The sequence below is a fragment of the Mugil cephalus genome, chromosome 4 (assembly GCF_022458985.1).
Source record: "Mugil cephalus isolate CIBA_MC_2020 chromosome 4, CIBA_Mcephalus_1.1, whole genome shotgun sequence".
Lineage (NCBI taxonomy): Eukaryota > Metazoa > Chordata > Actinopteri > Mugiliformes > Mugilidae > Mugil > Mugil cephalus.
The window spans coordinates 9,341,504-9,368,603 of NC_061773.1; the positions used below are offsets into that span (position 1 = coordinate 9,341,504).

The 27,100-nt window shown below is 41.6% G+C and overlaps 1 protein-coding gene across 16 annotated transcripts in view; it reads left to right on the plus strand.

Annotated features, from left to right (window-relative positions):
- Positions 1-27,100, plus strand: part of LOC125006525 (R3H domain-containing protein 2) — a 47,179-nt gene that overhangs the window by 17,944 nt on the left and 2,135 nt on the right. For 3 of the 16 annotated variants that reach the window (XM_047582618.1, XM_047582622.1, XM_047582619.1), the window contains 25 exons: positions 1,626-1,788; positions 2,071-2,233; positions 2,350-2,570; positions 3,807-3,848; positions 4,886-4,972; positions 5,100-5,223; positions 5,805-5,883; positions 6,533-6,592; positions 7,196-7,336; positions 8,199-8,307; positions 9,358-9,453; positions 9,822-9,871; positions 10,452-10,505; positions 13,488-13,723; positions 15,166-15,347; positions 15,725-15,823; positions 17,412-17,681; positions 20,005-20,140; positions 21,490-21,647; positions 22,434-22,573; positions 22,886-22,986; positions 24,429-24,598; positions 24,706-24,850; positions 25,690-25,784; positions 26,443-26,527. In XM_047582618.1, coding sequence (XP_047438574.1) covers positions 2,412-2,570; positions 3,807-3,848; positions 4,886-4,972; positions 5,100-5,223; positions 5,805-5,883; positions 6,533-6,592; positions 7,196-7,336; positions 8,199-8,307; positions 9,358-9,453; positions 9,822-9,871; positions 10,452-10,505; positions 13,488-13,723; positions 15,166-15,347; positions 15,725-15,823; positions 17,412-17,681; positions 20,005-20,140; positions 21,490-21,647; positions 22,434-22,573; positions 22,886-22,986; positions 24,429-24,598; positions 24,706-24,850; positions 25,690-25,784; positions 26,443-26,527 — 2,818 coding nt within the window. In that variant the 5' untranslated portion in view covers positions 1,626-1,788; positions 2,071-2,233; positions 2,350-2,411. The remainder of the gene's footprint in view (positions 1-1,625; positions 1,789-2,070; positions 2,234-2,349; positions 2,571-3,806; positions 3,849-4,885; positions 4,973-5,099; positions 5,224-5,804; positions 5,884-6,532; positions 6,593-7,195; positions 7,337-8,198; positions 8,308-9,357; positions 9,454-9,821; positions 9,872-10,451; positions 10,506-13,487; positions 13,724-15,165; positions 15,348-15,724; positions 15,824-17,411; positions 17,682-20,004; positions 20,141-21,489; positions 21,648-22,433; positions 22,574-22,885; positions 22,987-24,428; positions 24,599-24,705; positions 24,851-25,689; positions 25,785-26,442; positions 26,528-27,100) is intronic. The other 13 variants (XM_047582620.1, XM_047582624.1, XM_047582627.1 and 10 more) reach the window with 9 other exon arrangements.

Here is a 27,100-nt window from a genome sequence, read left to right on the forward strand (position 1 = left end):
ACCTGGGTAATCGAGAGCCCGTAGTGTTGAATTTGCTACAGTCAAAGATTGCATTAATTTAGAAGAAATTAGAACAAAAGCATGTCCTGGTCTCTCACCTCTTTCCCCTCCCCTGCCGTGTCCTCTCTGCTCCTGTCCCCCTCTCTCTCTCCGTCTGCACGCTGCAAGCCATGTATTTATTTTTAATATCACTCTTCTCCCCTCGCTTCTCACTGGTGTTTCGCTCAACGCGAATGGCAGCAGTTGAGAATGACGTTACCATCTCCTTGGCAACCCCGTGGGCTGGTGTGTGTTGAGGGAAGCTGGGGTGGGGGGGTGTCGTTGAGAGAGCCGAGGGAACATATGAGAGCGATGGGCGGAGGAGGACAGAATATGTAAAGCTAATCAGAAGTGCTGTTTTACTTGCTCTGATTTACAATTTTCCTCGGAGCACCTTCCTGCCATTAATCCAGGACCAGATCCGAGGCACTTAAAATGAATGGGCTTCTGTCTTTCTAATCCAAAGCCATTCACTCTTTTTGTGGAAGAATACACTGTATGTGTCTGAGCAAGCGAATGGAGGAGATTAAAATGAATGAAGTCTAGATCAGTGTGTTTTTTTGTTTGTTTTTTTGCTTGCTGTATGGTAGTGCTGTGTAAACAGGACGGGGCTGGGCCATGTGGGTGTCCTGGTCAATGATGTGGTCTGATGCTGCTGCCTGTGACGCCGTTGCCGTTGCATTGCCTGGGTCTTTCCCACTCTGGGAATCCCTGCCTCGTTTGTTCACTCATCTCATCTGTTTTACAGCACAGCGCAGTGGCACAGGCAGGGACATGCATGAGTGGCACTCGTCCACCCTGCATGCATGCATGCTGGCAGTCAACCTTTTGGATGTCTGAATTCGCACTCAGCGACGTGGAAGCGAGATTTGATGTGTTTTTGTCTTAATTTCTGCAAGGACTCATGCTGTTGTTGACTGTGGGATGGGGAGAATATAGACTGGTAGGACAGATGGATTGTTATTCACTGGTGACTGTGTGCATGTGTACTTGTAAGACACCAGAATTAACCCTAAAGCAGTCTGTCGTTACGTTACAAAAATAGGTTTATTGACGTAAATGAAGGGAAATGAATAGTTGTAGTTGCTGTAGTTCTTCATTTTTAGTGATGATGACGGCACAAATATTGACAAAGAGCCGCTCTAATGACGCCTGTGATCCCCTTCTTGTTTTATACCGCAGTCTTAATGTACAGTCAGCTGCTTTTTTCATGCTTTGCCTCATTAGTTTAGACAAAAAACAAACCTGGGAAAAGACCCCTTAGCTGTAAGAGGTGATTTACAGTGGTTGGCAGAGGCAGTACATTTTGGTGCATTTTTAGCATCTCCCATTCATAAAGAGGGGAGTTCACGCTATCAAAACTTGTATTTTAATCACTGACATGCCAAGTAAGTGGCATTTCAGCAATTTAGGGAAGATTAAACTGGATTTTAGGAGCTCATTTCTAAATCTATGTACCAGGAGGCTGTGAGCTTTCAGCTGCCTGTCCTGCTCGAGGTAGCAGCAGTGGCAGCAGCAGTGATGAGTCACTCAGTGTGTGAAACATGACGTCATTCGTGTCTTCCTCTTGTGCTCTCGGTATCCAGGATTCCTGACTGTAGGACAGACCATGCTGCTGCACTAAGTCGGAGGGAGAGAAGAGAGAGAGCGAGGCCCCAGAGGACGGCTGAGGTGGTGGTTGGCCTGTTGGTGTGCCCCTCCCCCTTGTCTGGCTGGCTAACCGCTGCCTCTTCAGTTCATCTGATCGCTGTAAATATTATAATTTTATTTTTTTTTAACAAGTGTGCATGTTGTTTTAGTAAAAAAATGTGATAGGACTTTTGTTCTGACATTAAATAATTGATTTGAATGTGTACTTTATGTGTTAACCTGGGTCTTTTGTTTTCTTGTAAAATGAAGGTAACTCATACATATAGACGAGAGATGAGGAGATTACGACATAAGTTGCAAAGAGCAGTAGTTTAACTTGCTAGTGTTTTCATTTTTCACACAGCGTTGTCACTCTCTGCCTTTGCCTTTTTGTTTCTACAGCCCCCTCCCTCCCAAACCCTGAGGCTTGCTATGGACTGCGCTTCGCCCCCTGCCGCAGCCCAGCCCAGTACACTAACTTAGTGGGTTCCCCTCATTTTTCTGTGCGTGGTTCCTGTCCAGAATCACTGTACAGAGTCCAGCATAGATCTGGTACCACCTACAGGTAGGTGGTGTAGTGGTGCACTCACTCATTTGTCTATGTATTTATTTATTTATTTATTTATTTATGTATGCCTAAAGTTTCCCTCTCTCATTTCTTGCCTCTTTTTTTTTCCTCAGCCACTCCTGGGCCTCCACCCAACCCCCTCCCCACTCCCACCCTCTCCCCCTCCCCTGAGAAGATGTCAGTAAGCCTGACAACAGACATCCAGCAGGAGGGAGAGAGTGGGCCACTCATCGAGCCCTGCAGTCGAGGCAAGACCTCCCCTCAACCACAGGGCACCAAGGAAGGGACAGGAGAGGGCCTGGAGCCTGATGACAGCTCCCCACAGGACGCACAGGTGGGAGGAAGCGACGGTATCAGTAGTAAAAACAGTGGATTTGTTGAACAATTGAGCCAGAACCTTGGAATCTAGTCCTATCGACTCGTAATAATGTCTGCCTCCTTCTCTCCATATGCACGGGTTTAGATGTTTAGTGCTGATATCAGTTACCAGTAGTTATGTGTTATGTGACCAGTTTGGTAATTGATACAGAAAAGTAGGAGTGTTCATGAGTGAGAAACTTGAACTGTCCTGGTTAGGTGTTTCAGGAATGGCTCTGTACCTTCTAACTGGCTTTTTATAGCACTTCAGGAAGACGAGCATTGTTCTCTTAAAGTCAAGTGAGATATTACCATGTCTGTGTGTGATGAACCACACCCTTGTACAAACAGGCAGTGACACAAAGATCAGAGCCTAGAAGAGGACGATCACCACTTTCAACTGGGTTTTGAGTGGCCTTGTTACATATCATCATATTTATCAGAACAGCAATTAAACGTTCTTGCCAATGATATTTCAGCAACAGACGTGTGATTGACACTTTTTCTGTCCATAACTTCTGGGGGACATATATATATAAATATATACACACACATAAAGGAATCTTTATACCGGTGGATGCACACAAATCTTTTTTTTCCCCCCACTATGCTGACTTTTCATTTTTACACAGTTTTACACAAAGATGTTGAGAATGTGGCTATTTGAGAGCTGAAACGCTGAAACCATCATTTGTCTTTTAAAAACCCTGTTACAAACCCATCTGGGAATACAGAAGATCGATAAATGAGATTTCTGCCAGTGAAAATTATAACTACATATAACGGAGCAGCAGGAACTTTCATTCAGCCCTGCACTGTATGAATACTTTTGTGATCTTTGAATTTGTGTTTAGAGAGAGACTGTAAGGTCACTCGCTCGAATCTTTACCAAGTCCACGGCTGAGGTGTTCTGTGCAAGCGCCTCAGCCCCCAAACGTCTTCCTGTGCACCGCATGTGTGGCTACCGAGCGTTCAAAATACTCTGTGTGCTAAAAGATGGGTTAAATACAAAGAAGGAATAAAGGAATAAACAAGCAAAATTCCTTCTTCAAGTTGTATAGCAAAAACATTGAATGCAATATTTGTTAATCTCATTTCAGATGTGTTCATCTCCACCTAATCTGTTTTATTTGTTAATTTGGTAGCGCTTGTAAGACATGAGTAATGTTCACCTCATTACTAAAATTAATCAATTTACAAATTGTTGTTGCAGAAACGCGCTCCTAACCATAGCCATGGCAGGAAAAGAGCCAAGGTAAGTGATGTGCAGTCTCTCTTCGCCTCTTCGTTGTGTAAGAGGACCTTCCATTATTAACGTTCTAATCCTCTCAGCTACAGTGGACCACCTTGTTACTGTTATTGGCTTAAAATCTTAAATCCAATGAGAGGGTTACAAGTTAGGTCTGTGGGAGTGACCTCAGTGAGGGTATGACACTAACGACGCCATAACCAGTTAATGGGCGGCTGGAGGATGATAGCAAAGCTCACATCTTATCTTTTGATCTCCTAAGTGAACGACTTAACCAGAGTACAGGGTGAGTGACAGCACTATCGAAATCTCAGTAGTCAACTCTGGCAGTGGTTGGTCATAAATTTAACCCTGTGTACGGTGACATGCCATGTTAATCTGCCGTTTGTAAAATGTATTAAATGTTATTGTAAATTTCACAGTGAAAATGTTCTCTTGGATCACCCTTGTTTTATTTTGCTTTGTCTCGGTTCAGTGCGTAGTCTGTAAAGGGACAGTGTCCTTATCAGTTTTGTAGCATTTCAGTTCAGTGTGTTCTCCGTGTCTCGCGTCAGCTCCTCCCCCCATTTTCCAGGGAAGTCTTTTATCAGTTGTTGTCCAGGGTTTTATGCAGCTTTATACTCTTACAAGGGCACAAGACATATATTAAAGGTCTTGATTATGCTATGAAACACAAACACACGAGTTAACATCAGGCCTTTACGAGGTGCAGCAGGCAACAGTTAACTACGTGGTGTTCCTGTCGAAACACTGAGTGAAATAAACACTTGATAGTAGAAGTATTGATGCACACACTGGGTGGGGGGGGGGCAATAAACCTATTACCATATCAGATTGTTATATGTCTTTTCAATCAGAGTTTACAGGAAACTGCTTGAGATGTGTGTTATAGCAGAAAGTGTGTGAGTGTTTCTGTGTGTGGCTCAGTAATTGTTCAAAACAGTTTAAAATCATTGGCTGAAAGATCTTTAAAATGCTTAGATTTTATGTCAGAAACTTAAAACTATTTGCCTCCATTTATCCTCTGTGTGATTGTGTTTCAGTCTAATGCCAAACTGAAGCTGGTACGGAGTCTGGCAGTGTGCGAAGAGTCATCTGGTCCGTACTCCAACGATGGACCTCCAGAATCGGTACATTATCTCTTTTATTGACTATAGCATCGCTTCTCGACAGCATAGTTTAAATAAAGGCAGACAGACTTAACAATATTAGAACAAAAACGATTTAATCCATTAGTAATGGAATGTGCTTTTCTAGGAGATCATCCAGCTTCACATCAGCTGTCCGTCGGACAAAGAGGAGGAGAAGTCCTCAAAGGACGAGTATGAAAATGAAGAGAAGGAGAAGAAGGACAAGACTCCCCGAAAGATGCTGTCACGTGGTGAGATGCACATTTGAGTTAAATGAATTTCGTAGCCCGTTGTTGTCGTCCAAAATCAAATCTGTGTCGCAGGATGATAACAGCTCTACACAAATACAGCAAGCGCTAAATAACACTGTCAGTGGTCGGTGCCCTGCATTAGTGTTTGTCAAGTCAATACCCAAACTAATATGATATCAAACTAATTTCCCTGAAAGATAATGGGATCCCTCCCTCTTCTTTTTTTAATTACCTGCCTCCTTCCCTCTCTGCTTAGGCCCTCAGGTGTCATTAGACTGAGAGCAGCAGAGCTGAAATGGTTAGCCCAACTGTCTAGTGTTGTGAAAAATAGTGGAAAATGATCCCCTGAAGAGACCGTGTTTGTGTACGTGAAAACATAGAAGAACAGCGAGCTGCCATTTGCTCACGATGTTCATCCTCCCCGAACAACCTGGAATGTGGCGTCACGTGTGTTTTAGGAGCTTAGCAGCGTTCTGACTTGGCTCATTTGGTAGCTTGTACTTTCTAAAACTGTCATCCATCCCTTCCATCAGACTTTCCTCTCCGTCTCACCTGCCGTACATTTTCCTTCTCTCTCCTAGACTCCAGTCAGGAGTACACTGACTCCACGGGCATCGATGTTCACGAGTTTTTGGTCAACACACTGAAAAACAATCCCAGGTATGAGACTGCAGCACATTAACTGTAGAAAGTTCTCAATAACCCTTATGAAAATGATTGTATTTCGATTGTATGTAATTGACTAATAGATCCATTTTATCAATGAAAAGGAATTAGGAGGCTTGCCTCATGTCTTAGTCTGGTAACATTTGAGTAGATCTAATGGCGACAGGTAACCTGGAGTCATGTGGCTCAGGTGGTGGAGCAGCTTGTCCCATAGACACAGGATACATATCAGATTTACTTGACAGCAAACCTCATGTTACTCCTGATGACATGACACTTCCACTGCCTTCGTGTGTGGAACTGAGAAAGATTTAAATGCGCTTTGTAATGTACTGTAAACTTAATATGATGTGCAATCACTTGATTTGCTGTAAGACCGACTGTGTAGTACACAATGTCAGAGGCAAGGACGGCCTAATGCTCGACATTCATCCTATGCAGGTTTTTGTACTTGAAATATTTATGCAAGTTGTGCCCCACCACAGAACATACTAAAATGTTTGGATCCACATCTTTAATGAACAAAACAATTGGGATGCAGAGTCAGAATCGTCTGAGAATTTCAGATAATGGTGATGTTTGTCACGCTCTTCTTTAGCCGCTGACTCTCTCCCTCGCTCTCTTTCCCCCTTTGACCCAACAGGGATCGAATGATGCTGCTCAAACTAGAACAAGATATCCTGGAGTTCATTAATGACGACAAGTAAGCCACGTTCTTCATAACACTCACTTGTATTTAAATTTAGCCCTCTCGCATTCATCCCGTATTATTTATAGATCGCTGAGGTAATGAGATAAATTTTGCCAAGTTGTAGTTGACATATTTATCCCTTAAGGGGCAACTTTGGGCCGACAGTATTTTTGACTATGACTGCGTTTCTCTGTCACCCTGAGTAGTTTCATTAAACTTGAGCACTGTGATTTGAGTCATTCTCAAAGTAGTAAATAACTGTGTCGTCACCAGAGCCCACAGAACTGTCCCCTGACTGAGCTGTCAAACACCTCCTTAAATTAAATGAGCAAAACAAACAGAGCCGAGACAACAGCAGATATTACAGAAGTTACACATAAGACATAACTGGACCGCCCCCTTGACTCTTCTCCAGAAATTATTTCCTACACTGTTTCATTTTAGAAGAGATCATTTATTCTTATCACAAAATAATCACAGTTCCTCAAATTATTATATGTACTACAAAGGTTTGCAGATATTTATTGAATAGCAATTCTTTGCAATGTCGTGTTGAAATAATGTGCTTCTCACATTTTTTTTTTTTTTTATTTATTTATTTATTTTTTTTTGCAGTAACCAGTATAAGAAGTTTCCTCAGATGACTTCTTATCACCGTATGCTGCTGCACCGCGTGGCTGCCTACTTTGGCATGGACCACAATGTGGATCAGACTGGCAAAGCTGTCATCATCAACAAGACGGGCAACACACGCATGTGAGCCTCATTTAGGACTTTGGTTCGATCCTCTATTTGCCTGAATTGTACTGACGTTAACGGAGTCGTAGTAAAGACTGGTTATATGCAAATGATGTGACATGAATAATGTAAACAGGCTCGAGGGAACATAACAGGCTCACATGACTGAGGCCACAGCGTCACAAATGAATCACAAACAGTGTGGCAACTTGCTAATTTATCAGCTAGGTGTTTATGAGCAGGTAGTGAATGTAATACTAGTAATTCAGTAATGTTCCAAAATAAATCTGTTTCACAAAAATTAATTAAAGCCTGGCACACAGACACATCATCTTTCTTCCTTCCTCGGAATTCATCATTTTTGTGCTTAAATAATCTCAAATAGGCAAAGTTTATTCATTATTTTTCCTTGCTCACAGCAAAAGCAGCGTCTAATATACTCATTAAATACTATACAGGTATTAACATGCTAAAGCCCCTTTCAGTATGTTGCACTAATGATACCTACTCAGTGTCATTAGTTGAACAAGGAAACATTCAGTCTATAATTAAAATTAGTTAAGAGATAAGAAACAATCATTGATGATGCAGCTAGAGGCTGATGAAAACTAATTCGATATTTTTTTAATAGTTTTTTAATTTAATAATAGTTTAGTGTAAAGTACTAAAAGTTGTCAACAAGTTTGTTAGGAGATAAAATAGGCTTGTGTTGATGGTGTAACAGCAGCCTGGTGCACCTTAACACTTCAACCTTTTCAAATTAAGGTCTGGGAGATTTATTTATTTTTTCTCTATCGCATAATCAAATGTTGTTTTATCCTCATTATTATTATTATTATTTTGTATATTAAAAACCGTGCGTCCTCTTCCTCTTTAACAGCCCAGAACAGAGATTCTCTGAACACATCAAGGACGAACGTAACATGGACTTCCAGAAGAAATTCATCCTGAAGAGAGATGATGCTAGTATGGACAAAGATGATAATCAGGTCGGCTACCACAAAAAAAAAATACTAAATTAAAATGTGTATTTAATGGTACAAACACACTACTACTTCTCATACTTTCCTTCCCATTGAACTGGGATTTGTTCAAAGCTGAATTACATGGATATTATTTCAACTGGACAAACCCAGTAGGTTTTGATCTTAGTCTGTTTTTCCAGATCAAATCAAAGACCGAAGGTCTCGTTTTCATGAAAAGATGTCAGTCAGACATTGAGTGTCATCCTCAGGCTGTACAGCAGTGACGTAGCTTCCAACAAGTAATACAGCATCATCCTGGCTGTATTAATTAAATGAAATGAATCAGTTCTATGTGTAGGAGAATACAGGGTCTGATTAGGATTGTTACAGGGTTTGTCTGTACATTGTTGTAGTTACAGAGTTGGTAGATGGGAGTGAAACTGCATTCATTTAGTGATTTGTGGGGGCTGAACTGCAGTGGACCACCTTTTTTGGGGGGGGCAGCTTGCAAAAGGTTGAGAACTCATGTTCTAGAACCAAAGCGTTATGAACTTTCACAGATGAAAGGAATAACTTTTAATCCTTTTTTAATATTCATCCTGTAACAACAGCTCGTGTCAGTGTTCAGTATATATGTATTTGGTGTTAAAGAATTTAGCCACTGTGCTGTCAGAGTTGTTAATGGATTGTTGTGCGCACAACTAGCTTTGTGTGTTGGCTGTAACAAAGCTTTGTTGATGTCTGGAGCAGGTTTTAGCACCTCTTTGTTTGGTTTAGTTTGGAAGCTATCACACTTTCATTGGCACCTAAGGCGTGTACAGATTTGTTATATTCTTTTGCTCTGTCACATTCATGGTGTTAAACCTCCCCACTGATTCCATCCCTCAAAGTATTCCCGTTTCCATTCTGCGTCTTGTTTTGTCATAAACATAAATCTGCCCTAATCCACGCGATGTTGTTGCTATAATGTGTAGTTTCTTAACTTCAGGTGACACAGATAGTGTGTGTCTATTTTAATGACGTACATTTCACAGTCAGTCAGTTTTTCACTGTGATTGTCTTCCCAAACGTCAGATCCGTGTGCCGCTGCAGGACGGGCGGCGTAGCAAGTCCATTGAAGAGCGAGAGGAGGAATATCAGCGGGTACGAGACCGGATCTTTGCCCGAGAAGTAAGTATCTGGATAGGGTAGCATTTTTATATCGGTTAGCTGTTACCTCCAGCTCCTTCTGAATTAGTGAGAAGTCGGTATGAATTAACAAGAACAAGAGCTGTTCATTTGTTAAATAAAAATCTAAAAAATATAAATATTGTAACATTGTAGTTGGCACCACTCTGCACACCTTAAATGTTGGGTACAATGTTCATTCATATATAAATGTTTGCTGCATTTATCTTGTGACCATAAGATAATTTCACTCTCCCTTGTAGCTGTAGCCTTAAGTAACATAGCTCATCGTATAAAAAAACATGTCAAAGTTTGTGTAAAATATCAGTCTAAAGTGCTGCTCTAAGAATTATGCATTTCATAATGTGCAGGTGTCCTTTTTTTTGCAGTCCTCTCAAAACGGATACATCAATGACAACAGGTAAGACGATACCTCCTCTTGGAAACAAACCTAGTGTGTGTTGTTCATTAGAGCCCGTCCATGCTACCTCTCCTGTTAGAGATACAGTTTGCTTGTTAGGTTTCAGTTATAAAAACCCATAAACCTGTGATTTAACTTGCTTCAAAGACCTTTGGCAAAGAATTAACTAAATTAGCCGTTTTATTGCATCAGCTAAGTTTGCTTATCTGTGCCAGAATTTACATCTTTGTACCATTTTATTGAGAAAGATTTGTGGGTATTGGAAGAAATCTTCTGTTAAAGTTAGCTCACGCAGCAGTTAGTCAGCCTGCGTCCCTAAGCGCCCTGAACACTGAGGTTGAAAGATTAGGACTTAATATGCTGAGAAAGAGAGAAAGAGTGTGCGTGGGCTTTTCAACAGTCAACTTTCTGCCTCGTATGCGTTTTTTTTTTTTTTTTTTTCCTTCTCAGGGGTAAAAAGTTCTACATTGTGCCTACTTCTGCCTTGAAGCCATCTTTATCTCACCCTTCTCTATACACTCACCTGTTCTCCACTCCAGCCCTGTAACCCTAGCGTTTTCTCCTAATGTTAACCCAACAGACTTTCCACTGAGGGCTACTGCTCTAGCTCTCAAAAGAGGAGGCAGATCTTTAGGTATTGGGGTGCTGCTGACTGACGTTTGTGTTGCCTTGCCCATCTTTGAAAGTGGTTTGGTGATGGTAGTGGTGACTTGTGGTGGTTATTATCTCTGCTTGGCGTAGTCGGCTGATTAATGGCTATTCCAGTGTTGCACCGTGGGGCTTCCCATGGCCCATGCATGGCTGCTTTGTGGTCTCACTGAGGACTGATTGACCTACTTACCTCTCCACCCATCCGCCATTTTGATATGAAGTACCTGCATTTGCTTTCACGGTATCCTGTTTGTTTTGTGATTGGCTTAGTCTTGTAGTTCTTGTTAACGTGTCACCTGTTTCCTAGCAGTACTAGTAGTACGTGATATTAGATGAGCAGTACCTACCGTACATGTAGTTGTGCTGCTGAAGTGAGCTGAGAACCGTGAATTAAACTGTTATGTTTTTCTGAGAGGTTTAACAGTTACATTACATAATATGTTAATATAATGTCAATGTTTTTGTCTATGAAAGAGTGAAAAAATGAGCCCACAATCGCATATTTATGTTGCCTTTTAGTGTTTAATCATCCAAACCTGTAAAATAGAACTTAGTACGACCACCTCACTGATTTGTTGGTTTGTACTTTCAAACTAAATTCTTCATGGATGCCACAAGACTTTTTATAAATGTCCTCTGAGTTTTCCTTTAAGTCGTGTAAATTGTAAGATGGAGACACACAAATTTGATTGATTGATCTTTGTTGTCATGGCAACATGTTTCCTTATTAAAAGATAAGAAATAACAGAATACAATATATACAGCAAGACATAAAAGACAAACACACGTGACATGTGTTAATGCACAACCTGTGAATGGTTATGAATCAATTGTGATGTAGCAGCATTTAATACATTACAGTGACATTAGGGCTTCACATTAAAAAAACAAAAACCTCAGTGTCTCTGGTTAGTAGTTTCAGTTTATCAACAAATGTCCATGACTACAGTTTCTGCTCATCATTATTGTGTCAGGAGTTTTTTGTTGTGATTCTGTAAATACGCATTGTGCTGTTTTTGAACTGCCTTTTGTGTGCAGAGCGTAATGACTTTAATATTAGCTTTAAGACACAGCCTTTGTTTCTTTTAAGTTTTGTGAATCATATGTTGTATTCTTCTGTAGTTTCCACTAACCTTTTCATCTTAAGCCGTTTTAACGATCCAATTATGTGGTGCATATTTGCAGATTTCATTCTGACCACTTTTTATTTGCGCTGCTTTCAGAAATGTGACAAGGAATCTAAAATGCGATTAATCATACAGTTTTTCATTTCCACCGAAAAGTGATCTTATAATAATAATAATACAAGCACAACATTCAATCACATGAGGTGCTGTTAAATTACTAATGCTATTAAAAAAAACAAAAAAAAAAACAGACTGCAGTTGAATTAACAGAAACAAAAAGCGTCAACATCCACCATGCGATGGAAGCACATGACACCGGTCTTCCCTGGTTCCCCTGATCTGTGCGTGTGATGGCGATGCTGCTATTGCGAGGGGAGAGCGGAGATGAAATATCACATGATCAACAGCCTCCTCCTCCTCCTCCTCCTCGTTCTCCTGCTCATCCTGCTCTCATCTTTGTCTGCAGAGCGAAGCAAACAAGTGTGCGGCTGCCTGTACGGAGAATGTCAGAGCACCCACCCTCCCTTAAAATAGGCCGTGCAGAGAGAGGCTGAAAATAGATCCTCCATTAATTACAGTCTCTCTGAAATATTTATGAGCCAAGTCCACCTTTTAAACACTACTTGCTGTTGCAAGGATTTTACAACCCTTACCACATCCTTGTTTTCGTCATGGAGGTTCCCACAATCTGTCTTACATATATTCAACACGTTTCGCCCTTGTTCTCTCTGCCGACATAATCTGTTTGTTACTCTTTTTGAGCTGGGAGGGTGGAGAAAAATATGAGCGTTCTCTCATCCCTTTTTTCCTCAGTGCAGAGCTGTAGGTCTGTATTCACCTGTTCACATTCAGCAGTTCTCATCCTTTTTTTCCCGTCAGTCTGAACATTTATAAAATGTTTAAATAGACCCAGAAATAATCTTCTCAGGTCAATAACAGACTCGGCCGTTCACTCGTGATGCTGGGGTTTCTTGAGAGTGGTGGTTGCGCTTACAGTGCGATCATTGGTTTTCTTGGCTGCTGCCCTTATCCAGGGTGACGGCATCACAACAGCACGATGATTGTGTACACGGCAACATAGTTCAAAGAACCGTAGCGGTGAACCAGTGGTAGCAAGTGATTCTTTTGTCAATAGTGCGTGCGAGTCTGAGAGTTGATCACATCTGGTATTAATTGAAAGGCGTGTCTTGTTCCTGTGTCATTCCTTGTCTCTAATACAATATATTTTAAGTGCATGTGTTAGTTTTTTGTTTTTTTTTATCTGTATTTAAATGTGTATGTTTGCAAGTCTCCCATTATGCAAGTCCATTTTGTGAATGGTGTCTCGAGTCTGTGCTGGTTTGTGTGTTAAATCTGCAGAGGTTTGTATCATCTGGTGTCACTGTATCCTCCTCTGTCTTCACTCTGGTGTTGTTTGGAGCATCTATCCTCCCTGCATGCGTGTTTTCCTATGTGGATGGGTTTGCGTGTGTGAGCGTGTGTCTGGTCTTACGTTTAAAACTGGACAGTATGCCATTTGGTGGTTTGTTGCCTGAGTTTGTGTTGTGGTCACACTAAACCAGCCACTATGCATCAGTGTCGAATGCACCATCCAAAAAAAAAAAAAAGCCTGTCAAACTGCGTGTCCTCTCTAGAAGTTGATTATCTCATTCTGCTCTCCCCCTCTTCTGTCTCCAACTTTCTCCACCTACCCCATACTTTCTGTAATACACACACATCTCCCGCTGTCTCATCGCTCTCGCCTCAACTCTTTAATTCTGCCAATTTTCCCCATTCAAACTTTTTCATTTCATCTCTTTTCTCTGTCTCCTTCCTTCCCCGTTATGTCGTCCCCCCAGAGGGAACCGTGAAAGCTCCAGCCGGGCGTCTAGCAGTCGTCAAAGCAGCACGGACAGCGACATGAAGTGCCTGGAGCCGCGGCCCTGGAGCAGCACGGACTCGGACAGCTCTAACCGCACCCTGCGGCCGCCCGTCACCAAGGCCAGCAGCTTCTCTGGCATCTCCATCCTCACCAGGGGGGACAGCCTTGGCAGCAACAAAGGCTCACAGGGAAGCTGCAAAGGCTCTCGCTCTGGTAAGACCTCGCCTTGTCTCAAGTCGTGTAAGCCGCTTATAGACACAATGGCTAATAGCAGCTGAGACTCATTAAAGACATGTGCGGTGCTGCACGAGTCCAAATTCGTGTCTCCAGTTTGGACCATAAACACAATCTGTTTTCAGCATGTGTCTGAAAAAGAGCTATTTTAAGAGTTTCGTGTGTTGCTCACAGTTATTGCTCAACCCAGTGGACGGTAAAGGTTCCAAAATATTGTTTTGGAAATACTTTAGTTTGAAGTCGTGACTAGTCCTTTCGAAAATCACAAAAAATCCAAGATGGCTGCGCTCGTCTTAATGTTTTTTTCACTTCATCAGTAAGGAGAACTTAAATGTCAGGCACAGTCTCACACATTAGGCTCTTGAATAATAGTTTTTTTCATCATTTCATTTCGTAAAATTATGTGATAGCAGCAACTCTTGACAGATGATTCAGTCCCTGCAGGTTCTGCAGTGACGTTGAGGCACATTATTTCAAATAATGACAGAAGCTGTTATTATCCTACATTACCTGCTGTTGATACACTTTTAAGACTGACTGTACACTCTTAATATTACTCGTAATCTTCTAAGATTATTTCAATTTCAATTCACTCTGGCCTTGATTTAACTAAGTAAATAGGTAGGAGCCTCCTATTGGATAATTACTGCATGGGTGATCGTCTTTAAGCTGGCAGCACGTTATTTAACCCCAGCAGGTGCAATGAGTAGCTTCTTATTTGTTAGACAAATGTCCCGTGGTTGTGGAAAAGATGTTAGTCTGTTTGAGAAGTGTCAGAAGTCATTGCCATGCATCAAGCAGAAAAAAGCAAAAGCAAAGTAGATCGAAGTAGAAACTGCTGAAATTGAGTTAAGAACTGTCCAACGCATTATTAAAAACTGGAAGGGTAGTGGGGGAACATTGTTTTCAAGGAGGAAACGTGGTCGGAAAACAAACCTGATTGATTGTATTCTGTGATCACTTAAACATTTGGTGGAATCAAATCAAAGAAAAACAACAGCACAACTCAAGGCTATGTTTAATAGTGAGAGTAAGAGCATTTCCACATGTACAATGTGAAGGGAACTCAAGGGACTGGGACTCAACAGCTGTGTAGCCTTAAGAAAACCACTAATCAATGAGACGAACTGGGTAAAAAAGTCTTCAGTGTGCTAGAGATCACAGACTCTAGAGCAATGGAAGAAGGTCATGTGAACAGGGCGAGAAGAGAGACAGATGTAGTTTTATAGACTAATCTGAGCTCTTCTCAGAAGCGTTTCTTTGACACCTAAAAAGTGACTCATTCACTGTCATAATATCAGAAGATTCACAGAATGCACATATCGTTGATCGTAGAAGGCGGTGGAAGGTCTGGATTTTTATGTTTTGTAGAGATCTCAAAAACAAGTCCTTTTTTATGGTGTGATCTTTTGTATCACTAGGCCTGCCCCTAGTCAGTCCTGATGTGTGTCCCCCGCCTGCAGCCTCCCAGTCCAGCCGTAGCCTGCTCCCCTGCCCGTCTCAACAGCCACAGCAGCCACAGCCTCCGCCTCAGGCTCCGCCTCAGACTGCACTGCTGCCCACCCCGCAGCAGCACCCCATGAGCAACCACATGATCGCTCAGGTAAGTTCATCCTACCACGTCAGTAAAAATTAAAGGACACTGAAGTTTCAGAGAAGCTAAATAAACGTTTTTAGTGCGTTCGCCATGTTCAGTAATTCTATGCACACACTTTAGTTAAGTGCTGTAGTCTGGTTACATGTAAAAAAAAAATATTACACCTGTGCAATATTTAGACTATACAGTGCGTAATTTCCATTACTATCCTGTCTGCTTATTAACAACTATTCCTTTGTGTTTTAACCCTCATCTTTCCGATGTCTTTATTTCTCCTTCTTCCCTTCTTTCAATCTGCTTCTGACATGCGTCTTCTCACTGCCTTGCTCCACTCTGTCTGTGCTCTACCTCTTTTATTTCCTCCCTCTTTCTGGTGCATCCAGCCGGTGGCATCTCTGCAGCCCTCTCAGCCTGTCTCCTACTCCAGCCCTTCCTGCCCCCAGGTTCTCCTGCCAGTTTCTCCTCCCCAGCAGTACACAATGGTACTGATGCCTCTTATAGCTTCAAATCTTTGGCCTCATTCGTACTTTGCATTAACATTTGACGTGCAAGATCCAGTTGCAAGTGGCCGTGCTAAAGTACAGATGAGAATAATCTCAGAACACATTGAGGATGCATTTGAGTGATCCAGTGTCAGGCCACATTTGGGTTTGGGCTGGGAAGCATTTGATCGTATTGCTCTGGTAGTGTGAACACACAGTGCATCTTTTCTCATATTAAAGACCAACTGAAAAGGTCCTGTCATGTAAGTGGAGCTTTGCCTCATTCATTCAGGGAAAAAAAAATTTTGTTCTTGTAGTTGCTAACAAACTAGATAAATAAATAAATAATTAAAATTAAACATTACAGCCATTGTCAGGAAAGTAAAAAACATTGAACCTCTTTTGACAATTCAATGTTCTGCTGGGAAACTTTTGGACCTCCATGTACATGTGGATTAGACATTTACCACCCACCTAGACCAGACCAGGCACCACCGCCCCACAGCAATGACACTCCTTGATGCCAGCAGTCGTCCTCAGCAGGATGCAGCATGACACAGGCACACAAAAGTTTAGGAACAACTAAAAAAAAACATGAACAGCACAAAGCGTTGAACTGACCTCCAAATTCACTAGGCACCAAATGGTGTGGTTCTGGTACAGCAGTAAGTGATGATCTATCAAAGGCAGCAGATGTAGCAATATTCCTGCACTCCAAATTATGCATAGAGAGCATGAAACTGAGATTAGATCTCAAGTGCTGGATAAGGAAGCTTGTGGAGATGCATTCTGTTCTGGCCAACTACGATAGGATTGCCCAGGATGGATGTTGCTACAAGGTCTGAATGGGGCTTCATCTCAGTTCATTGAGACTAAATCAGGACTGACACCCTCATACTTGGCAAATGTTGGAGTAAAAACTTTCCCATTTCTCATTAACATCTATTAGGTATTTAACAACAATAACAAATTGACCAATCAACTATTACTCTCTCTACATACATATATCTGGCACCATGTGAACGACCATAGTCATGTGGTGGCATGTACCATCATGACGTACGTATATGTTTTTGTACTTGGAAAACTCGAGGGTACAGTAATACTCCTGGCTTTAATTTAAGTTTAACATTTAGTATTTATTTGTGGGAATATTGCTTTCATCAAGCACTTAATATATCGTTATTTTTGTCACAAAAAGAAGAGCTCAAACTATTTTTATGTAATCGTACATAACTAAATAAGTCAGTTGCTGAAATTAACACATAAACTTGAGAGCAATGTCTTTGTAGACCTGGTCACAGTTTTTTCTTTGGGTTTCTTTTGTTTTGCGTTCCCTTTGTACTGGATGCAAAGAGGTGAAAATGATATTCATCACCTAAGCTAAGTAAAGACAAGGGTGTTTTCTGTAGGGACGTCTTGTTCTTTAAATGTCTAACCCACTCTCCAGGGCTTTTAAACTTTTGCATATTTAGCATTACTGCTTTGATGGCCACTCTCCATCTCTCAGTTACACCTTACACTGCAGCTCCAAAGTTCACTGCAGGTGTCAACAATCAAAACCCACATGTGACGTCATTCCCCGCAGGGAGAAGAGCTGGCGTCCCAGTTCACCCAGATGACGCTGAGTCGGCAGGGCTCCAGCGAGAACCCTGAGCCTCCTCCTATGTATCAGCATGCCCCACCTCAGACAGGCTACATCATGGCCACCACGGGTCAGCCTATGGCGCCTCCGTCTGGCTACCAGCCTGCGACCGGACACCCCCATCCTCCGCCTCCGCCACCGCCTCCATCCCAGCCTGTCATGCAGGCCCCGCCACCTCCACAAGGCTACATGCAACCCCCTCCACCTCAACAGGTACGCCTCCGCAGGTTGTCAAAATAAAAGGCGTCGGACAAATCTGCGTCGTCCACAGATGTTATGCACTTATGCGTGGATGTTTCTGTATGTGCACATTAACCTTACGAACATTTTACAAATGTTCCACAAGTCGCTAATTTAGCTTTTCTTTTTCTCAGAGTAATAATATTGTAGTAATCAAACCTGTTAATGGATTGGAAACAAGTGTAAATGGTCTCTGTGTTTATGGGCCCTGGAATTTTGTTTGATTTGATTTGGTTTTGATTTGTGGGTGTTTTCTCAAGAGGTTTGAGCACTTAATGTTATAATGCGACTATCTCTAGCTGGCCAATACATAAGTATGGACACAAATACAATATAAACCAGTGTTTATTTATAACAACACCACTTAAATAGAGCATAGACGTCACAGTTGGTTTTGTGCTAATTATTAAGCCTGTTAAACATTGACAGCTGGTGTTATTACAGATAAAGTTTTATAACACCTCATAAAAGGAGGCGGAGCTAGGAAAAGGGTGCTTTATTCGTTCAACAATACAAAATTATGAACTGTGGTCCAAAAATTGAAAACTTGATCTGTAAAATCAGGTGATCAGATGAACTGTCACGCGTTAGCTTTCTTCCTTAAACTTATAAATTGAGGTGATTATGTGAATTAGTCAGAGTTGTTCCCGGTTTGGTCCTCGCACCGTTCGTCACCTCCACAAGCTCGGTCCCTCAGTCAGTCTGCCAGCCTGCCACGTTCTTTCGACTGCAGAGGTGGTGGCAATAATGAGTTCCCTCACTCTGTCATTCACAGTCTACCTCCCCTCCCTCAGGCATTAGCTCGAATCCATAAAGCAGTTATTATAATTCATTTGAGGAGAGAGAACTAAATTGACCTGGCCATTAAACACCCTGTGGGAGACATCAAGCCCTGTAATGTTGCTCCAGGGCTACGCTTTAAAATAAGATGGTCTGTTTAGTAGTTTTTAATAGCGGAACTCACTTTTTTTTTTTTTAACTAACTTGCAATAGTTTTGTTTTCGTGAGGAGACAATTAGCGGTCAGATGTGTTTCATAAAAACAGACCAACGGTTGCAACAGTGATGCACCAGTGGCTTTGTGTTATCAGTGCTGCAGAATCGTTCTTTTCCTCCAAACCGATCCGTTTCTCCTCTGTTTTCTTTCTTTTTATAGCTTTTTTCTCTTCTCCGTGCCTTTACTGTCTGGTTCCGGGCTTACATAGATAGTGTCTTTTCATGCCTTTTATCAACCTACGCACCTTCCGGTATTGTCCTCACACTTGGATCTCCATACGTGTGTAAACAGCTTTGGTTGGGAAAGGAAGATGCACTTTGTTGTTCAGTGTGTGGGCGGTGGACAGGAGTGCAGATACTGACACCGCTGCAGCCTCTAGATGTGCTGATTGTTGTCATGTATGTAGATGAGGGTTGAGGCAGGAACTATCGATCCTTACATTCAGCTTCCTCTCCGTTCGTCCGTTTTCATTTGGATTCTTCTGTGCTACATTTAGCCGGTTGTATAAGCTACAAGTCGTTCAAGCTTCAACAGTTGCACCATACACGCTTGATATACGTTACTGTGCAGTAGTAACTGTGGCTCACATTAAAACTTGTATGTTAAAAGAGTTAGTCTTTGTGACTGCAGTGTGTTACCTTTCTGCTGATTGTTTTGGTTTAGTCTGACCCCTGTCACATGACGTCAGTGTTAACTTTGCAAAGAGCCGGCCCCTCCTGAAGCACGCTGTTTGGGTGATCCGTACATTATTAATTCCAGATGACCCTAATATTTGTGCTTTTCAATGTTTACATGAGATTAAGAGAACAACTAGACGAGCCTTTGTGCGCTATTGAAGCAGTCACTGGCTTACTTGGTAAAACAGGTGACTCCAAGTGACATGTATCACCAATGCGCTCCATAGTCGATTCACCGTGATGCAGCGGCTGAAAAGTTTCAACTAGTGCCAGTGGGGTCACAGATCCTTATCGACTGCCTTAGTTCCAGCAAACGGCCAAACATCAGCTTCGAGTGTCACAGCCTTAAGCTGCCAAATATTTACTTTAGGAGTTTGTGGAGGCTGAAAACTTAAAATGAGAGTGAATATTGTTTTTTTTTATTCCATCAGCGGATCAGAAACACAACACCAAATAAATCTTAATGTCATTTCATATCTGGTGGTGTGAAGATAAATGTTACGTAAGACTGAATTGTTCCTCAATACTTAATAAAGCAGAAACAACTCTACATGCATTGTGTTCTTCTTCTCTTGTCTGAGATGTATTACTCTCTAAATTGTGCTTGTATTTGTTCTCTACAGATACAGGTGTCCTACTACCCTCCTGGTCAGTATCCCAGCTCAGGCCAGCAGTACCGAGTGTCCCAGCCTATGTCCCACCAGGTGTCTTATCCTGCCCAGCGCACACAACCCATGCCTCAGCCCACACAGCCGTCAGGTCAGTCCGTTTGGTTGTCGCTGTAACGTCATAAGATCAAACTGTATAGATTTAACAGACCAGTCCATAAAAATATTTTATTATGTTGATGTTGGAGGTGAACGGAGATAAAATAGCTCTGCCGTAGATATTAGGAATGAGCTATTTGTCAAATGCAGATTCTTTTAGAAGGAAAAAGAAAATTAAAATGTAATTGCGTGCGCGTGTGTCATCATGTGGACTTCAGTTGGATTTCCAAACCGCTAATGCTAAGGTACATATTTGGCTGGATTCCTGGACCTTGACATGTGCTGCATTTTATTTGCTTTTTTTATTTATTTATTTCTTCTTTTTTTTTCTCCATTTATTTAACTTGATGAAATAAAAAGAGTTTATTAATAATTTACTGTAATTGCGACAGAACCTTCCCGTGCTTCACTTCAAAAATCATCAACGTGAGCTGCTCGTCTGTCTCCTGTCTGTGTCATATTGACAATCAGATATGCACTTATAAATTACATCAGTCTAGACATAATAATTAACCGATTCAGACCACAATCCAAAATGTATCCAGAACAAGTCAACACACAAAGTCCACTTGATTTTATAACTGTAATATGTTCTACCTTTGGTATAAAAAAAAAAAAAAAAAAAACCTGCAAAATCGAGTTTACCAGGCGAACGGTCCAAAACAAACAACCTTGTCTCTGTATTGTTCTGCCAAGTAAAATATATTTTAGTTTAATTTGGAGCGGCGTTATTTACACTACAAAGCAGCAGCTTCATCCTCCAGCCTCTTTAACATGCGGTTTGCGAGGCTATGCTACATGCTTGTACAGTGTGAGTGATAGATGGACATTACTGAAAACCTAAATGGACTTTGGATCATGATGGAAAGCTGCCAAATCCATAGCTCATGATTACTGAGTTCTCTAAGACCTTGCATCAGTGCACAGCTGCTGTCTGCTTTGAAATAGGAGTTTTGCAATGGTGGAGTGTGGGTTAACACCTTTCCACATAGTTTATTTAAACTGGGATTAATCACTATTAGTTGGTATAAAAACTCTTAGTAAAAGCTAATATAGATAGATGGATGAATAAATGGATAGATATGGCACAAAAACCTCAGCTAAGTTGCTTTATTTTTAATCCCAGATGAAATTATCCACTATGTGTGGTATTCTGTAAAAACACTGACCTTTGTTTGTAGATATTACACTTTATGTTGTAATGCTTATTTTATTTTTTAAGGTAAAGAATTGTCTCCCTGTTTTCTGCACCTGTTTACTTCATTCCTTCCCTGTACTCCATCAGAGGCGTACGTTTTCTTCTTTCTTCACTAAGTTTTCTTCTCCGTCTGTGTCCATCAGGTCTCCAGACCATGATGCCCAGCCAGCAGCCGAGCTACCAGGGCATGATGGGTGTGCAGCAGCCCCAAAACCCTGGCCTGCTCAATTCCCAAAGGGCAGGCATGGGAGGACAAATGCAAAGCATAATGGTCCAGTATCCACAGATGCCATCATATCAGGTACGGACTGATTCACGTCATGTGTGGGACAGCATGATTCATTAATAATGAAAATCATGTTTACATTACTGTAGTGGTAGGTCTTATTTTTCAATCTTTTTTTCTAAATGATTAAATGAGACATAAAGATACTGTATAGGTCCCTGCTTTTAAACTAAGAAATTGATCCCAGAAGTACAAAGTAAGTTTAAAGTAATGACAGTAAAATGGTCTGTGCACCTTTAAGCTGAGTGAAGTGAATCTCCTCCATGTGCCTGTACATGTCGCTCCTTTAACCAGGTTAAACAGCTCCATCTGGTGCACAGTTGCAACAATATGTTATGTTGAACAGTCAAAGTAAAACGAGCCTAAAATAGATTCTCTTGATCATTTTTCTTGATGAATGTCCTAACCGATTGGGTCTGAAGTGTCCACTGCCGTACACAGACTTGGGTTTGATCCAGTGCTGTGGCTGTGTTTAGAGTTGGGAAGTAATGAAAGCTGCTGCTCTTTGCCTCTGTAATTCAGTGCATGTTGTGTTTATGGCTCATGTGAAAGAACATTAAAAGGGCCGTCATTCCCAGTCCACTTAACATCATGATCATATTAAGAGGAAATAAATCTTCTGGAGGATGTTGTTGCTTGAATGAACAATTGCTTGAGATAATTGAATGTAAAAGTGGGAGCCCTTGAGTGCTTCTCTCTCTGCTAATATTTTTTATCTTTGACAACAGAATCACCATTAATGTTTTTTCTTTTTTTTTTTCTTTTTTTTTTCTTTTTAATCGACCCCTCACTCATCTGCAGGTACCAGTGGGAAATGAAAATCAGCAGGTGGTGCAGCAGCAGTACCAGCAGCAGGTGATGGTGCCCGTCAGCCAGTCAGTCCAGGGCCCCATGCCCGTCTACTACAGTGTTATCACACCTACACAGCAGAATAGCACAAGGTACGTACCAACACTCCCTGTTCATACGAGGACTTGGCAACGCTGCCACAACATTCATCTTGTGCATGAAATATAGATGTTAGGAGCTATGAGCGTAGGTTACTGTATTTTTCGTTCCCCTGATTGTATCTGAATCATTTTCTGTGTGGATGTGTGAAAAAAAAATTATATTATATTTGAATTTAAATATATTTGTCCGTGGATGAAGGCTACATCTTCTAACCTGCCTCCTCAGTGTTCATACATCAAGATTTAAGGATCGTTCCTGCGTTGCTTGCATGTCAATTATCTTGTGATGTGTTTGTCCCGCAGCCCTTCAGTAGGTTACCTGCAGCCCCCCAGCTCTGAGCAGTATCAGATTACACAGTCGCCGTCCCCCTGCAACCCGCAACAGTTGCAGCAGCAATATTCAGGTGAGACACGATGTCAAGATGTGGCTATCCGGTGAACATTACTTTAGGTTTAAATGTTTATTTTAGTTTTACTGTTTAACCAAAATATGATCAGGTTACCGTTACATACAGAGTGAGAGACTGAGCTTTAATTTGAGGGTATTTACATCCAAATTGAAGAAATGATGTAGGAATTACAACCCCGTTTATGCACAGACTCTTACTTAAAGTGTCTGTCCTCCTCTGGGATCATTTGCCAAGTCTTTCCCGCTGCTGTATTCACTTCTTAGTTGTTTTTTGTGCCTTTTAGTTTCATCTTCGACAAATCAAATGCAGCTTAGCCATTGCGCAACATTTCACTTTTTCACCTTCAAAATCTTCTTTTGTTGGTCTCACAGTGTGTCCATCTGTGCTGTAAACATCACTAACATACGTATCTGTGTCCCAGCATATCTGGACCCAAGTGTATTTGTGATCTATCTCCGTATAAATAACAGCGTGTTCGTCCGAGCTTATCTGTCCATAAAAGCTTCTGAACACTGTGATCAGGCTGATGAGATCCGTGTTTGAATTTACATCAGTAGTGACCCTGCAAAGTCATAGTGTGCTCATGTGACGGACGCCGGGCTTACTAATTGTAGAGTTTGGAACTGTACTTTTCGAAACAGGGTGAGAGGTATTTAGGGGAGAGTTCAGGCAGAGTTGCACAGGTTCACATGTTGAACGTGCAGATCAATGACCTAGAAGGGGTAATGGTTCAAGAAATCATGGAAAAACCACAGGACCGTGTTCCCGTTTCAGCCGTAAATAAATGTTGGGCAGAGTGATGGTCACGCCATCTGTTTAATGTCTGTTTGTACTGTTTACCAACTTTGTGGAGGTTTGTTTTTAAAGTGTAATTTGATCAGTCAGTCGGTGAGTGAGCGAGACCCGTCTGTGTTAGTCGACCTGAGAGCCGAGTCTCTGTTTTCAAACCTTCAAGTGCTCTGAGACGGACCAAGCATTAATCTAGATTTTACTTATTTGATACTATGAACGCAGTTTGTCTTCAGCTATTTGACAGCTTAAGCTCCTCCACTGGCAGACGCTCCAGATGGTAATGTTGACCCAGGGAATATCAGGCTAGTGTGTGTTACAGGTTATCTGCAATTCAGTTCTAGTTTCTCTAACGTTAACAACTGATGTACAGACTTTTGCAAATGAAGACATATTTTGTTATTTGTTGTTTATATTTTGTTGATACTTTGCAATCATGCAGTATCTGTTTACACAGCACCATATGCTAATAGGTATGGGATAGGTCTGTGCTAATGAGCCACAGTTTCTTTCTTATAAAAACACATTTTTGCACCGACTGTATTTGAATGAGCCAGTTTGAAGCTGCTTTTGTTTTGAATCAAGGGTTTTATCTTTCACCAGCGTCACGTCAGCGCTGTTCTCATAACTCATGTGTTACCTTTCAGGAGTACCTGCTCCTGGGCCTGGGGTGATGGTCATGCAGCTCAGCGTCCCCAATGGACCGCAGCCTTCCCAAAACCCTCCTCTGGTCCAGTGGAACCCATGCAAATACTACAGCATAGAGCAGAGGCCCGGCAAGCCCGGAGACCTCTACAAACCTGACAACACTGCACAGGTACACAGACCCGCTCAGTCAGCGAGGAACTCGTCCGTTAACGTGTTAATGAGCTTTGTGTAACAATAAATCACTTGATTTCACCTTTTTTTTTTCTTTATATCCAGGCCAGTACTCAGCTGACAAGTCCACTGGCCTCCCCCACTCAGTCTCCCACCCCGTCTCCCTCTGGAAGTGTCAGCAGCGTCTGTTCAGGCCTGGGACCATTACCCCTCATATCCCAGTTCCCTCGAGCAGGAGGACCAGCTCAAGGTACGACTCAACAGGAAAAGCAATGGTTCAGAAACATAAACAGACACTTTACACACCCGCATTCTTCTGCATTCACTAGAATTTTAATTCTATTCCCCCCAAAAAATCACAGACATATGAGGTAGGTTATTATATTACTACATAAAGCCTTTTCTTTCTGATTTTCCCTCCAAATAATGTAGTTAGGCTTAGGCAGCTTACGTTGCTGACGACTTCCCCAAATCTCAGCAATTAACTCAAGTAGAAGGTTATCCCATCATTTAAACATAATGGCCAAAACTATAAAAATAAGGACCAGGTTAATAGAAACAGGAGCTTTGCTGCCTTCCAGCGAACACGTCCCGCTGGTCCAGCTGTGTGCTTTGACCCCTCATCAAGCTCGCGCCCTTTCACCCATTTCCAGGTGGCCGTTGGCCCCGAGCTGCAAGTCACATCACCTCACCTCAGCAAATTCACATGACTGGCACGAGGCCATCTGGTCAAACCACCTGCATCCACACATGGCTCCACCTCATACCTGTCCTCTGGCCTATATTTACTCTCGGAGCCACGACGCTTTCACTGACAAATAGACCCACTGATTGAAAGCCACTGTTACACATACAAACAAAGTCTTGCATCAGTCGCTCGTGTCATCACAAGACATGCATTGTCTTCAAAACACCAAGGTGAATAAATATTGTAGTAGTCAGCTACTTTAGGGCTACGTGACCCACTTCTAATGGTTCAATTAATGATTATCCAACTCCTTTTTGAGAAACTGTGTCATAGGTTATACTCAGTTATTTGTTTTTATTCAGCCTTCGCGCTGGTTTTAACTTGTGATTTGTTTTATCCAGGTGATGGTCGCTACTCTCTGTTGGGTCAGCCCCTCCAGTACAGTCTGTGTCCTCCACCCCTCATGCACGGCCAGTCCTCCTACAGCTCCCATCAGGTCAGTGATGGCAGACTCTTGTACTGAATCCAAACGTCACCTTCGGACTTTGGCTGGTTTACATGCAGTTTTTTCATTAGTTTTTTTTAGTTTGATCTTTCCAGGTAGCACAATGTTGACAGTGACTCAACTCCCTTTTACTAGGAATTTTAAGCTGGGCTGGCTCGTGTTTGTTTGTTCATGTGCTAAAATTAGCCTTTTCAGTTGTAGCCTGTAAAAACTGAAGAAAAAAACACCAGCAGGTATGTATGGTTATACACGAGTGAAAAATGTAAAGGCAATATTTGATTCTTTTAGATTATTTAAGTGGTCATTAAAACACACTTATAGAAGAGAAAAGACAATTCACTATAAGAAGAGAAAAATACCAACTGTGTGCTTTGTTTTTATTTGTTGATTAAGAGAAAAGAGCACAGATGTCCTTTTAATTTCTTACTCGCTGAATAGACACCACAGATATGTTGAGGTTTACTGGAAGTTGTGAGTCACGTGTCCGTAGTTAATACGGCTGCAGACATTTCAAATGAAACTCTACTAATGAACATTTTCTGGTAATGTGTTGTTTGGGAAAGTGGAAGGCTCTCGCTGACGGCTCAACGGCTCCACCTAGTGTCCTGTTGTGTTGCTGCATCGCTATAACATCTGCTGTTGTGTTCAGGGCCAAGGAGTAATGAAACACGGGGCACGAGGGAAGAAACAAACACTCAAATCTGCATCGACAGATCTCGGCACCACTGATGTAGGTAAGTCAGAAATACGTCATCACAGCAGCGTAACATGTACATTTTAGCATTTCGTTTTCTGCAGGTATGTGAAACAATTAAACCCAGTTTTGTTTGAGTTAGTCTCTGTTCTTATCAAAACAGCTTAGTGAGTTGTTAGGGTGAAGCGTGCGCAGAGGATACAAGATGTTTGACACTAGTTGAGGCCACTAAGACAAACAATAGTAGATAAACGTGCTCCCAGTTTAACTATAATGTACATTTCTACATAGTTTATAAATTAAACAACATAATCATCATATGTAGTAGTCACAGTGAATGTTATGGATTTAAGTATCTCTGGTGTGACAAAATACCAAACTTATTTTTTCTCCTTCGAATTAATCTGCAACGTGAACACTATGACAGTGAAAATCTGAAATGTCCGAGTTGGAATATAGAATTTCCGAATTTTTGTGAAGGCATCATCTAACCGGCGTTTTTTTTTTTTCATCAAAGTCACTGTTGCCAGAAAGATGGAGAGTAAATTTATGAAGCTGAGGAGAACATGTCCTAACTGCAAACTAAGGACTTAAAATAGTAAAAATAATAATA